This window comes from Mustela lutreola, chromosome 1, assembly GCF_030435805.1.
Source record: "Mustela lutreola isolate mMusLut2 chromosome 1, mMusLut2.pri, whole genome shotgun sequence".
NCBI classification, from domain to species: Eukaryota; Metazoa; Chordata; class Mammalia; order Carnivora; family Mustelidae; genus Mustela; species Mustela lutreola.
Window position 1 is genome coordinate 145,695,458 of NC_081290.1, and position 14,442 is coordinate 145,709,899.

The 14,442-nt window shown below is 37.0% G+C and overlaps 1 protein-coding gene across 2 annotated transcripts in view; it reads left to right on the plus strand.

Moving 5' to 3' along the window:
- Positions 1-14,003, plus strand: part of PRMT9 (protein arginine methyltransferase 9) — a 39,099-nt gene extending 25,096 nt beyond the window's left edge. For both annotated transcript variants that reach the window (XM_059175825.1, XM_059175834.1), the window contains 3 exons: positions 9,025-9,178; positions 13,195-13,317; positions 13,617-14,003. In XM_059175825.1, coding sequence (XP_059031808.1) covers positions 9,025-9,178; positions 13,195-13,317; positions 13,617-13,832 — 493 coding nt within the window. In that variant the 3' untranslated portion in view covers positions 13,833-14,003. The remainder of the gene's footprint in view (positions 1-9,024; positions 9,179-13,194; positions 13,318-13,616) is intronic.
- Positions 14,004-14,442: the final 439 nt, after the last annotated feature.

Sequence of the window (14,442 nt, forward strand, 5' to 3'; positions counted from 1 at the left end):
GTACAAATGAGTCATGATCACGTATGTTCCTTAAACATTGCTTTTCAGGATATGTGACATTATCCCTTTCTCTTTGTGTGCATGTCAGTACTCATTTTTTTTTCATCTAAAGGATATCCTTCTCTATAGGTGTGAAGGAGAGAGCCTGCTTTGGGATTGGACTGCCTGTATATAGTATAGAGAATTAAGTAGAGGTTTATAAGAACAGAAAAGATATTCAGGGTAAATAAGGAAAAAATAAAATCTCATCTTTATGATATAAGAAATATCTCTAATGGGGCACCTGGGTGGCTCAGTCAGTAAAGTGTCTGCCTTTGGCTCAGGTCATGATCCCAGGGTTCTGGGATCGAGTTCCAAGTCGGGCTCCTTGCTCAGTGGGGAGCTGGCTTCTCCCTCTTCTTCCATCTCATGCTCTCTCTAGCTGTCTCTGTCATTATCTTTGTTTCTCTCTCTCAAATAAATAAATAAATAAAATCTTAAAAAATACCTTTAAGAAACATATAGTACACATTTGATGGTATATTGGTAGAGTGAAGTGCTTCTTATAAACAAGTCCCAGTCCTCTTAGGTCTTAAAATCTTTATTTTATAATACAGTTTTCTCTCCAAGGTATTTTCCCTTCAGTGTTGGTTGGTGGAGGCAAAAATTGACCCCATATTTAATATTGAAAGCAAATTCAATTAAGCTTCACAGTCCTTTAGATGTGCTGCTCAGATCTGAGTGCCTATTGGCCATTTGTATATCTTCTTTGGGAAAATGTCTCTAAAGGTTCTCTGCCAATTTTTGAGTCAGATTTTTTTTTTTAATTGAGTTTTAGGAATTCTCTGTGTATCTGGATATTAATTGCTTATCAGATAATTGACATATTTTCTCCCATTCTGTGGGTTGGTTTCCTTTTTACTTTATTGAGAGTGTCTTTTGATATGCAGAAATTTAATTTTTTGATACAGTCCACTTTGTTTTTTGTTTTACTTTTGTTGCCTGTTTTCGGTGTCATTTCCAAGAAATTATTGTCAAATGCTATGGTCTAAAGCTATTCTCTTATGTTTTCTTTTAAAGGTATTTATAGTTTTAGGTCTTATATTTAGATCTTTGATCCATTTTGATTTAATTTTTGTATATGGCATACAGCTAGGGCCCAGCTTCAGTCTTTTGAGTATGGTTATCATATTAGTAGAAAAGATATCCATTCCACATTGAATGGTCTTTTTTTTTTTAAGATTTTATTTATTTATTTGACAGAGAGAGAGAGTGAGGGCACAAGTAAGCAGAGGGGCAGGCAGGGAGAGGGAGAAGCAGGCTCTCCACTGAGCAGGGAGCCCCATGTGGGGCTCCATCCAGGGCCCTGGGATCATGACTTGAGCCAAAGGCAGTCGCTTAACCGACTGAGCCATCCAGGCGCCCCTCACATTGAATGGTCTTGACAGCCTTGGCAAAAACTATTTTAGCATATATGTAAAGATTTATTTCTGAAGTCTTTAGTTCCATTTCATTGATCTGCATATCTGGTCTTTATGCCACTACCATCCTATTCTTTATAATAAGCTTTATAATAAGTGTGTTTTTAAGCAGCTAAGCCTTTTTTTTTTGTTGTGATGGTAAAAAAAACATTAAATTTATTATCTTAACCATTTTAAAACAATATTTTATTTATTCATTAGAGAGAACATGGTAGGGGAGCAGTGGGAGAGGGAGAAGCAGACTCCCCACTGAGCAGGGAACCAGATGCAGGAGGCTTAAACCCAGGACCTGAGCCAAAGGCAGATACTTAACTGACTGAGCCACCAAGGCATTCCTAGGTGGAAAAATCATAAAACCATCATAACCATTAAAAATCATTTAATGATTGGGGCGCCTGGGTGGCTCAGTGGTAAAAGCCTCTGCCTTCGGCTCAGGTCATGATCCCCGGGTCTTGGGATCGAGCCTCGCATCGGGCTCTCTGCTCCGCAGGGAGCCTGCTTCCTCCTCTCTCTCTGCCTGCCTCTCTGCCTACTTGTGGTCTGTCTGTCAAATAAATAAAAATCTTTATAATAAAAAAAAAATCATTTAATGATTAACCATTAAAAATGTTTAAAAATCATAACCATTTTTAGGCATACAGTTTAGTAGTACTAAGGTGTATTCACATTATTGTACAACAGATCTGTAGAACTTTTTCATCTTTGAAAACTAAAACTATAAGCAACTTAAACTATAAACTATAAACTCCTTGCTGGCAACCCCTTAGCAACCACCTTTCCAATTTCTGTTTCTATTTTTGTTGAGTACTTTAGATACTTCATATGTAGAATCATATGGTATTTGTCTTATGTAACTGATATATTTCACTTACCATAATGTCCTTAAGGTACATCCATGTTATAACAGGTAGCAGGATTTCCTCCCTTTTTTTTTTTTAACTGCCTAATATTCCACTGTATGAAGATGCCCGTTTCATTAGCCATTCATCTGTTGTTGGACATTTGAGTTATTCTGCCTTTTAGCTACAGTCAGTAATGGTGCGTGAATATGAGTATTCATATATCTCTCTGAGAGTCTGCTTTCAATTCTTTTCATATGTATCTAGGGGTGTGGTTGAGTCATGGTAATTCCGACTTCAGTGTTGCAGCTTCCTTGGTGTTATGGCAAGTCATGGTACTAGAGGTCACCCTAATGTCTCTCTGTGGTACTGCACACCCTGTGCTCCTTAACCAAGCCAAGTGATCTCCTTTGTCTATCAGAGATCCCAAACTGAATCCCATTTTTTTGTCACTGCTTAGTTTCATGCAAGAGAGAAATGAGTCCCTTGGACAGCCCCCCACCCAAAGTCATAATGTTGGATATATGCTCCAACATTTTTTTGGAGCATATATCTTTTCTTCCCAACAAGAAGCAAGGAATTGGGAGTTCTCTCTTGATTGTACTATGCTGTATGTGCTTGGGAAAGGGACTATGGCAAGTAAATGTGATACATTTTCCTACCATTTTCCATGTCGTTCTTTCTGGCTGTGCACTGGCCTGGGGTGTAGGAACCTCCTAACTGGTTTCTAGATATCTCAGAAACAGTTTAGTCTGTGTGTTTTTGTTAAGTGTCTTTGGGGAGAGGTGAGTTGGAGGCTTCCTATTCACCGTTTTGCTTATATGGTCATTTTCCCTGTACTTTGTAATAAGTTTTGAAATGGTAAGTGTAAAAACCTCCAACTTTGTTTTTGTTTTTTTCAAGATTGTTTTGGCTATTCTGGATCCCTTGAAATTCCGTATGAATTTTAGGATGGTGATTTTTCTGTTTCAGTAAAAAATGCTGTTGGGATTTGATAGGGATTGCCTGAAATCTATATAGCTCACTTTGAGTAGTATTTATATTTTAACAACATTTTCTTCCAGTCCATGAATGTGGGATGTCTTTCAGTTTATTCAAAAAAACAAAACTCAAAACAAAAAAACAAAAAAAACCAAAACCCTCCCCCCAAAAAACCCCTCTATTTATTTATGTGAGAAAGAGGGAGTGCATGTATGCGCAGGCGTGGGGAGGCGGGGTGGGGGGCACAGAAGGAGAGGGACAAGCAGACTCCTCACTGAGCAGGGAGTCTGACATGGGGCTCAATCCCAGGACCCCAGAATCATGACTTGAGTCGAAGGCAGATACTTAACTGACTGAGCCATGCATTTGCTTCTATTTGTGTCTTTCCAGCAATGTCCGTAGTTTTCAGCTTACAACTCTTTAACCTGCTTAGTTAAGTTTATTCCTAAGTTGATGCTATTATAAGTGGGATTGTTTTCTTAATTTCTTTTTTTGGATTGTTCATGCTAGTTTTAGAAATACAACTAATTTGTGTGTGTGTATTGATTTTATATCCTGCAACTTTGCTGAATTTATTAGTTGTAACATTTTTGTGTGGAATCTTTAGGAGCTTCTAAATATATGATAATGTTGTCTATGAGCAGAGATAATTTTACTTCTTCATTTCTAGTTTCGATGCCCTTCATTTTTCTTGCCTGATTGCTTCCTTTAGGACTTCCAGAGACTATGTTGAATGGAGGTAGCGAAAGTGGGTGTCCTTGTCTTGTTTCTGATCTTAGTGGGAAAGCTTTCAGTCAGTCACATTTTATTTAAATGGAACCTTTAAAGGATTTTTTAAAAAGTTATAAAAACAATTTAACAGACAATGTGTTCTGTGTTATAATAGAGGAAAACAACTTATGTAAAGCTACCAACTCCTCTTCCCTTTTTTTCTTATTAGGGGGAGGAGTCCAATTAGCATTTTGAGTGGGACAGTTCTTTTGTTTTTTTGTTTTTGTTTTCTTCTTTCTTTCTTTTTTTTTTTTTCACAGTTCTTATATAGGAGTGTCTTATAGATTGCAGGATGTTTGGCATCTCTAGGCACTAAATGCTAGAAGCACCTGTCATCATTGTTTTAACCAGTATTCTTTCCTCTCCTCCAAATACTTTCTGAGGAACAGTGGGGAACCAGTGGTTCTTTCCTTTAGCCCAAGCTATTGTACATCCTCCTTACCTGACTTATCTTGATTCTGGGGCTAGAGGTATGCAGATACTTTCACACAGGCTTGCTGTTACTACTTTAGCCTCTAACAAAGAGGAGGTCTCATGCCTGGGAAACAGGGTGCAATTAGTGATTGGGAGAATAAATTATGTCTGGGATAAGGGATCTCTCTCACTGGAACTCCTCTCAGACACCATCCCTCTCCAACTGCCCCCCCGACCCCGGCAAAGCGAGGGAAAATGAGTCATTTCACAGATTTCAGTATGTAGTTTCTAATTACTTTCGTAGTTATTGTTGTAAAATGTTTAGTCATACTAAATTAGGAGAACTTTTTTTTGGTACTTTTTTTTTATTAAATTTAAACCCATTTAAAAACATCTTGTGTTGGGTTACAAAGAAACTGAAGGATTTCTTCTCTTCAGAATTTTTTTGCCATTTATGGTTAAACTTTTGAGTTGGAATGTATTTTTTCACCCCTGAAGGCACAGATGGTTTAGAAGTGCTATTTGGCTTTGAAGAAGATTCCATTGAGGAGTCTGGCAGCTCCAGTGGCAGCTCCAGTGGCATAAGTGACAACAAAACAATGTCAGTAAAGCTAAGCATAGTTGCAAGGCGATTACTGTTTTATCTAACGTAACTAAGAAGCCTTTCTGTTAGGACAGTAATATTGAGTTAAGGATTTGTACAAGATTTTAGATTAAAATAATGGGACTACAGCCTTTTAAAATAATTTCATATACTGCCTTTGTGTAGTATTTATCTCTGGCATAGTCATTAGTACTTGATTCAGCCTTTTATAACTTTTTTAAGGTTCAGCAAGTAAAATATTGATACTTTGTTTGGTTTGATTTTCTGAAATGATTTTAAGTATTGCCCTGCCTTCCTCTTTCCCATAGATTTTTATGGTTAGAAGGTTGACTTTTAACCTGTGTGCTTTTTCAGCTTGCAGATTTCATAGTACAGTAACCCTCTTGTGTTTTTTGGTGGGGTGGAGGGGATTAGTCAAGCAGCATAAAGTGCTGTGGCTATCTGTCATTTGAGATCTTGTGCCCTTAAAAAAAAATTAGATCTGGTTCTATTTATTTATTTATTTAATAGATTTTATTTATTTATTTGACAGAGGGAGATCCTAAGTAGGCAGAGAGGCAGGCAGAAATAGAGAGGGAAGCAGGTCCCCCGCTGAGCAGAGAGCGCAATGCGGAACTTGATCCCAAGGACCCTGAGATCATGACCTGAGCCGAAGGCAGAGCCTTAACCCACTGAGCCACCCAGGTGCCCCTGATCTGTTTCTATTTAAACAGATCACACAATTAGCAAATAACTTGAGAAAAATTTAGCAATATGAATTTTCAGATTTAAACCTGATCTATTTGAGGAAAACAGGTTTCTTCAGTTTTTTGGAAGGTAAATTTTTATCTGATTTGCTAAAGACATAGGAATTTTGTTAAGAGCTATGTAATTTTACTAATTCTAGAGATTAATTTCTACTAGAATTTACCTAAAAAATTAGAAGTTGATAGGACAGCAGTAACGAAAATAAGCAAAGCATTGGGGTCAGGATGGAATCCTTTTTTAGGCTAGTCTGTACTATATAGGATTTATTACAATGTAAATGATTATGTACTTATATTTACTGAAGAGAGATTATCCTGATTTAGGATCATGACTTGTCTCGTTATATTTACGAATCATCTCTAACTTCCTTGCTGATTCTGTGTTCTTCAAATGATCTGGTTATGACATGGCTTCTGATTAGCTAGCTAATCTTTAGAGAGAGCTGTTACTTATTGTAAACTTTTCCATCAACTTTTTATCTTGAAATATTTCAAAATTTCAAACTTAAGAAAAATTGCAACAGTGAAAACAAGACTGCTGTTTTGTCTTTATAACCTTCACTCTTTAACATTTAGTGTGTATCTCCTTAGAACAAAGGCTTCCTCCCCTACATATCACAATAAAATCACACTCAGGAAACTTAGCATTGATAAAATGCTATTGTTTAATATGTAGTCTATATTAAAATTTCCCCCATTGTCCCAGTAATATCCTATATTCCTTTTTCTTCTTCCCAATCTATGTTCTAATCAAGGGTCCTACGTTGCATTTAGTTGTCATGTCTTGTTATAATTTGCCATTCTGGTTTTAGATACAGTATTTTTAAATGGTTGAGAGAATCAGTTTAGTAAAAGACAGAAGAATTAGTGATTTGAAACTAATTTAGGAGCAGAAATGCCAACGTGGTTTGAGGAATGGGTGTTTTATATAAGTTTGTCAAGATTTTAATGACCCATTCAGGGAAACTACATAGCATAAAATTTTAGTAATTTGTAGGATAAATGTTTTTTAGTAATTTTAGTAACTTGTAGGATAAATGTCTTGGCAAAACCAGACCTTAGCCTTGTGTTATTATAAATAGATCCTTATTAATCCTGTGTATTTAAGAGGAAAAATTTACTATCAGAGATACATATGATAATATGAAGTCCATTTGTCTATAAATAGCCTGTCCTAGAAGTTCAGGTAGAAACCAGCTTAGAATGTTCAGTAAAAATGGGAGATTTAATGTGTGACTGTAAATGTGGCAAATGAAAATAATGACTTGGTTTAAAGTCCTTTAAAGTATTCTCCCAACTGCTTCATTTGATGGTAGTAGAAGACCCACTTACTGCCTCGTGCTTCTCACAGCTGAGGCGTGAGGAAGCAAGACTGTATAGGTGGACATGGGAGCTGCCTTGGTTTAAGAGCCCTAAACTTCACATAGGAACTAATACCTCCTATAGGTGTAGCAATAGGAAAACTTGGTTGCAAGATAACCACCCTCAGGGAAGCCAAAAGATGATACAGCTTCCCATCAGGAGCTTATAGTTTGTTCATGGTTCTCTCAGTCTAGATGCATTCTGCGTACTAAGAGGCAATTAAAAAAACTTTGTCCTAAGCAGTGTTGCTGATCACACTAAGATGGCTGATATTCTTCCTTTATGGGATTTCCAGGGAATCAAAAGATGAACCCAAGATCACTTGTAGGAGGAGAATGGGTTTTGTTAACCCTTTACTATCACTCTTCCTAACGTCCTTTACTAGAACATTTTAATTTTTAATTACATTTTTTTCTTTCAGTGTTGAACTTTTTGTTTTGAAATAATTTCAGACTTACAGAGAAGTTAAAGAATAACAAAAAACTTTTAACAACAGCAGCAAAAAAGAATTTTTAATATACACCTTATAGCCAGATGCACAAACTGTTACTATTTTGCCACATTTGTTTTATTATTCTCTCTCAACTATTTAATATTTTTTAAAAGATTTTATTTATTTATTTGACAGAGATAACAAGCAGGCAGAGAGAGAGGGGGGAGCAGAGAGCCCAACATGGGGCTCGATCCCAGGACCCCGGGATCATGACCTGAGCTGAAGGCAGAGGCTTCGACCCACTGAGCTACCCAGGCGCCCCCTCTCTGAACTATTTAGAATAAGTTCCAGATATTACGTTCTCTTACCCCTAAATACTTTGGTGTATATTTCTAAGAACAAGCATATTCATTTATATAACCATCATATAGTTGTCAAAATCAGGAAGGATGGCCACAATATCTATGTTTAGTGTACAGTCTTTCTCAGATTTCACCATTTGTTGCAGTAGTATCAGTTACAGCTTTTTTTTTGTTTCTGGTTCAGAATTCAGTTGAGGATCACATACTGCATTTAATTGTCCTCTTTAGTCTCCTTAATTCTGTAACAGTTCTGAAGTTTTTCATGACAATAAACAGTTTTGTAGAGTGTAGGCCATTTATTTTTTAGAATGTTCCTCATTTAAAAAAAAAAAAAGATTTATTTATTTATTTGACAGATGGAAATTACAAGTAGGCAGAGAGGCAGGCAGAAAGAGAGAAAGCAGGAAGCAGGCGCCCTGCTGAGCAGAGAGCCTGATGTGGGGCTCGATCTCAGCACCCTGGGATCATGACCTGAGCCGAAGGCAGAGGCTTTAACCCACTGAGCCACCCAGGTGCCCCATTTTTTTTTTTTTAATTAGGTTTGGATTATCCATTTTAGAGAGGAATCTTACGCAAGTCTTGTCACATTACGAGGCACATAGTATTGCTTTATTCCATTATTGTTGATGTAATAATTTAGATCAGTTGGTTTAAGTTGTATCTATCAAGTTTTTCCACCATAAATTGTTGTTTCCCTTTCTAATGAGTATGTCACTTGGGGGATGGGCAACACTTTGAGACTTTGTAATATCTTTTTCCTAATAAGACTTTCAATCACTAGTTTTAATATCAATTGATGATCTTCCTAAATCTAAAGACCTATCTTTAGGTCAGCCAGCTAGCTGGTGGTTTTTCTCTTCCATGGATCAGTGGCCACATTGACTTTTAGGGAAATTATTTCCAGTGGTTTACCACTCTGAACTACCAGTCAATAACATAAAGTCTATTAGATTCTGTACAATCTGTAGCCCACCAATTCATTCTGATTTAGTTATTGGCATTTATAAAATGTTGGGAAGCAAGTCGATTTAAAAATTTTTTTCCTTCTCTAGGTGTTTGCTACAATCTGGAGGCAAGATCTTTCCTCAGTATGTGCTGATGTTCGGGTTGCTTGTGGAATCACAGACACTGGTAGAAGAGAATGCTGTTCAAGGAACAGAACGCACTCTTGGATTAAATATAGCACCTTTTATTAATCAATTTCAGGTAAGTGTTTAGAAGTTCAGCCAGGTGGCTGTTACCCCCATCTACCTTATCTTTCTCTGTAGTTTTATTGAGAAAGTGTGTTTAGCTGGATTAGGATGGTAATCAGTGTCCTAGAGCAAAGGAATTTATGAGTGAAAATCAACCTAGAGATTAGAATAGTCAAATCTGTTGTTTCTACTGACAAAAGGCTACAGATATTCCTCTGAACCATTCTTACAAGTGAAAAATAGGTTCCTAGATTTAGTCTTAGGAAAAAGGGTGCTTCTTGTCTAAAACAGGAGCAGCCAGAGAAAGACTGGCATTCTAAACATGAACTCTTAATTACATTGAAACTCAGGTTAGCAGGTGATAGGTATAAGCAGCTCATGTCTAGACAGTCAGACTGCTGTGAGTAGGAATGCAGGAGCTTAGGAAACTGGAGCTCAAGGCAAGGGGGGTTAGTTGTTATTTGGGAAACAAGGACTCAAGATTTAGTGCTGGCAGAGGCATTAGCCTCAGAATACAAATTTGTGAGTTAAAATTGTGTGTGTGGGTGGAGTGTCTAAGGGAAGAGGTTTGGGGTTGAAGACAGAGGTAGGAAGTAGGTGGAATACTGATATGTAAGCCAAAGCAGAATTTTGGGAAGTAGATACATATTTAAAGAAGTGACGTCTAAAACTTTTGTCTAATGGCTATACATAGTAAAGCTTTGAATATACAGTTAGATCTGTGAATAGTACTTGCTCAGCAAATATAACTTTTTTGAGAAAATGCTTTTTTTCCTAGGGCTGGCTAACTGAGATTTTAGTGTTTGTTTAATCTCAGATTTTGGAGAGTTTAATAAAGAGAATATACTTATCAGAAGACAGAAGTTTAGGAGCACCTGGCTATTTCAGTTGGAGGAGTGTATGACTCCTAATCTCAGAGTCTATATGTAGGGTATAGAGATTACTAAAAAATAAATCAATTAAAAAAAAAAGTTCTGGTTGTTTGTGTGGTTCAGAAATACCACTACCTCCTTTCTAGCTTATTACCCCTTGATTTTGGTGTCTATAATTCTTTGATTCCATCAGAATCTATGATATTTTGATCCTGCCATCATTTCACTGTATTTCCCATTTTATATCCTCTCTTCCTTAAGAGTGTGTATTCCATGGTCCATATACTTTTCATATACCCCTTCTCTTTAGTTTTTGTACTGGCCTAGGAAAATCCTACCTTGGTTAAATCCAGCTTTCTGCCTTTTCCACACCAGTAGCCCTGCAGCTGAGTACGCAGACTTTGGTCTCTCTTCTGCTTGTGACTACTCATCTCAAGAGGCAGGTTGCCTGGTAGTTTTACATTTCCTGGGCCACTTACTCATTTTCTTAGGTGATATTGTCTCCTCTCTTCTAATATGATAATTATCTGTTACATAGACAACTGAGTGAACCAATGAAACAAAATGAGAGGTGTTAAAAAAAAAAAACTACACAGTAGTCCTCCCTTATCTATGGAGGATACTTTCCAAGACCCACAGTGAAAACCACCAGATAGTACTGAACCTATCTATATTGTTTTCGTAAACATACCTATGATAGTTTAGTTTATAAATTAGGTAGAGTAAGAGATAACAATAACTAAAAATAGAATAATTATAATGTACTGTAATAAAGCTTACAGGGATGTGGTCTTTTTCAGAATAGCTTATTGTACCATATTCACCCTTCTGTGATGACGTGGGATGATAAAATGCCTCTTGTATCCTCTCATTGGTATCCTAATGAGATCATGTGAGGGAAATGATGTAAGTGTTAGGTTACTATTGACTTGGCAGTTTGTCAGGAGGAGGATCCTCTGCTTCTGGACCTTGGTTGACTGCTGGTAGCTGAAGCCATGGAAAGTGAAATCACAAAGAGGACTGTACAGAAAATAACAGAAATTTATTCATTCAACAAATGTGTACCATATTTGTGCTACTTTAGGTTTTGGGAATATAGCTGTGAATCTAAGAGATATGTTCCTGCACTCATGGAGGTGTTCAGATTGACAAACACAAGATAGATAATAAACTAGTAAAAAGATTAGAATGATGGTGGTTAAAAGTGCTATGATCATAAAGCAGCTTATGAGATAGGGAATGGGGGTATGTGATAAACTATTTTATATAGGTGATGACTAAGGAAAGGGCTCATGGGTAAGTGATATTTAAGCAGGGAACTGAAGAAATAAAGAAGCAAATCGTAAACAAGTTAAAGGACCAAAAAGTGCAGTGACCTGCGGCAAGAGCATGACTGGAGTGTTCAGAAACAGCAGGTCAGGTAAAAGATGCAGACAGAAAAGTATTAGGAGCCAGATCTTGTACAGCCTTTTGGTCCTATTTTACTCTAAAAAGGGTGGAAGATAAATGGCAGGTATTGAACGGAGGAATGACACCGTGTATATTGTTTTGAAAGTTATTGTGGTTACTGTGTTAGAAGTAAACCACTTGTGAGAGCAGGCAAAGGTATTATGGCAGTAATCCAGGTGAGAGGTGGTAGTGACTTATTTGGTAGCAATGTGGAGGTGGTGCAAAGTGTTGTGATTGTAGAGACATTGGAAGGTAGGTTGTGGTAGATAGTATGTGGGTATGAAAGCACCTGGAAGAATAGTCATCATCTACTGAAATGAGGAAAATAGCATGAGGATCATGTTGTATTCATGTGTTTGTGGGATCATTGAACAGTAGGAAAATAATTCAGAGAAAGATTGAGACTAGAGATAAAATTTGGTACTTAAATTTGATAGATGAAAAAAAGAATTGGTAGATGATATTTAAAGCCTGAGTGAATCACCTTGGGGCTATGTAGAAAGAACTGAACTCTAGAGAATTCATGAAATGATGAGCTTTAGATGGGAAAAGTAAGAATTAGCACAGATGCCAGGAGTGGCCAGGAGGCTAGGTTGAGAAACAGGAGTGAGGACAGACTATGAGGGTTAGAGGGCATGTGATGAGAGGTTACAGGAATCTAAAGCTTCTTCTGGTGATTGATACAAACAAGGATAAAGGGCAGGGAGTCCTGGAAATGGCATGGAACTGCTGTGTTGTTAAGGCAGGAAAGGTTAGATGCCTTCAAGGATGCCGAGGGGGAGAGATTGATAGATCTGTGTCCACTGCTTCACCATGCACAGTTGCTCTAATATTTTACTCAAAAGGAAAGAGGGTACTTTCTTTCTTTTTTTTTTAAATCATTTCCCCCCCCAAAGATTTTATTTATTTGACACTGAGAGAGATCACAAGTAGGCAGAGAGGCAGGCAGAGGGGGAGGGGAAAGCAGGCTCCCTGTGGAGCAGAGAGCCCGATGTAGGGCTGGATCCCAAGACCCTGGGATCATGACCTGAGCCGAAGGCAAAGGCTTAACCCACTGAGCCACCCAGGCACCCCAAGAGGGTGCCTTTCAAATCAGGTTCCCTTTTTATTTCAAATGAAGAGACTAAAAGTTGCTAGTAGGAATGTTCCACTGATAACTAATATTGATGGAACACATTATAGTGGTGGCTCTCAACCTTGACTGAACTTTCAGAACTACTGATACCTGGATCCCAACCCCAGATCAATCAGAGATGTGGCCTGAGCAGTTAGGGGCTTTTTAAAACCTCTTCAGGTGATTTTAACTTGGCAGCCAAAGCTGAAAACCATTGCTTTATACAAATAAACTTTATTTTCCAAGTGAAATCCACTATTAATTATTTGGTTGAATTTGGCATATTTTCTCAAATAGTTGTACTGTTTGCTTATTAGTTCATCTTTCACACATAAGCACATCCTGGGTTTAAAATTTCTGGAGCTATTTCGCTTTAGTAAAAATTTGCGTTCATCCAAGACAAGATCTGTTGATAATTGAAAGTATTTAACCTATGAAGCCTTGGTTCTTTCATCCTTACAAAACTGGGAATTAAATGACGTATTAGGTGTATAAAGCATTATATCCTATTGATGCAAGTATGAAGTAAGCACTAGAGGGTACATGGCCACAAAAAGAATTGGAGTAAAACTGAAAAATTTGTATTTTCTTTAGGTACCTATACGTGTATTTTTGGATCTGTCCTCATTGCCCTGTATACCTTTAAGCAAGCCAGTGGAACTGTTAAGACTAGATTTAATGACTCCATATTTGAACACCTCTAACAGAGAAGTGAAGGTAATACAAAATGATTATTTTTTTCATATTTAGAATTATCTTAAGCTAGGTAATACTTAATGTACACAAAATAGTTTTTGCCACTTTCTTTGACAATTTAAATGTTGTTTTTTTCTAAACAATATCTTAAAAGGAGCTTGAGTAAATACCAGTGAATACAGTAGATTGGTATTAATTTGAATTGGGTGATTAAATCTTTATAAAATTTGGAGCTAAAATTTACTAAAAAAACAGACTTATTTATCCAGGTCTACTCTACTTACTCTGATAAAATTTTCATGATTTCTTAATTTTCATAGGTACACATTTGTAAATCTGGACAAGTGACTGCCATTCCCTTTTGGTATCATATGTACCTTGATGACGAGATTAGGTTGGATACTTCAGGTGAAGCCTCCCACTGGAAACAAGCTGCAGTTGTTTTAGAGAATCCTATCCAGGTGGAAATGGGAGAGGAATTAGTACTCAGTGTCCAGCACCACAAAAGCAGTGTCAGCATCACAGTAAAGCAATGAAGAGCAGTTTTCTAATGAAAAACTGTCCAGGTAGAGCAGCAAGTACACAATTCTGGTCTGAATTAGTAGTGGAATTGTAATGATAAAATGGGGGTATAAAGATTTAATTCCTTGTAATGATCAAGTATTTTTAAAAAATTGATTAATAAAGTATATTTAAAAGATCTTAAAGAGGAGCATTATTACAGAGATATTGCTGCAGACTTCCTTTCTCAAAAAGACTGTCAGTGATTTTCCAAATTAGCAGTTTGTTTTTATTGCTTGGTTGTACTTCACAGTGATTTCAATTTTGCTCAATACTCTAGTCTACACTCTAGCTATAATGATAAGGGATTTGAGTCCCACCTTCATTGTCCTATGCCAGTAAGTAGAGCAAAACTTTTAATTTTTAAGGTATCTTGGTTTCTTTGAGTCCAAACTTCTTAATTGGGATACATCAGAAAGTTGGCTGCCATTAAAGACTGAGGATTATGGTTACCTGTAAATTTGAAGCCTGCTTCTCTTAAATACTATACTTCTGAAACTCCTTGGGTTTTGTGTTTTGAGAATGCAGACTTCAATTAAGAATCTAAGCTGTATGCTAAATCTAAGAGAGTAAAAGTTAGGGATG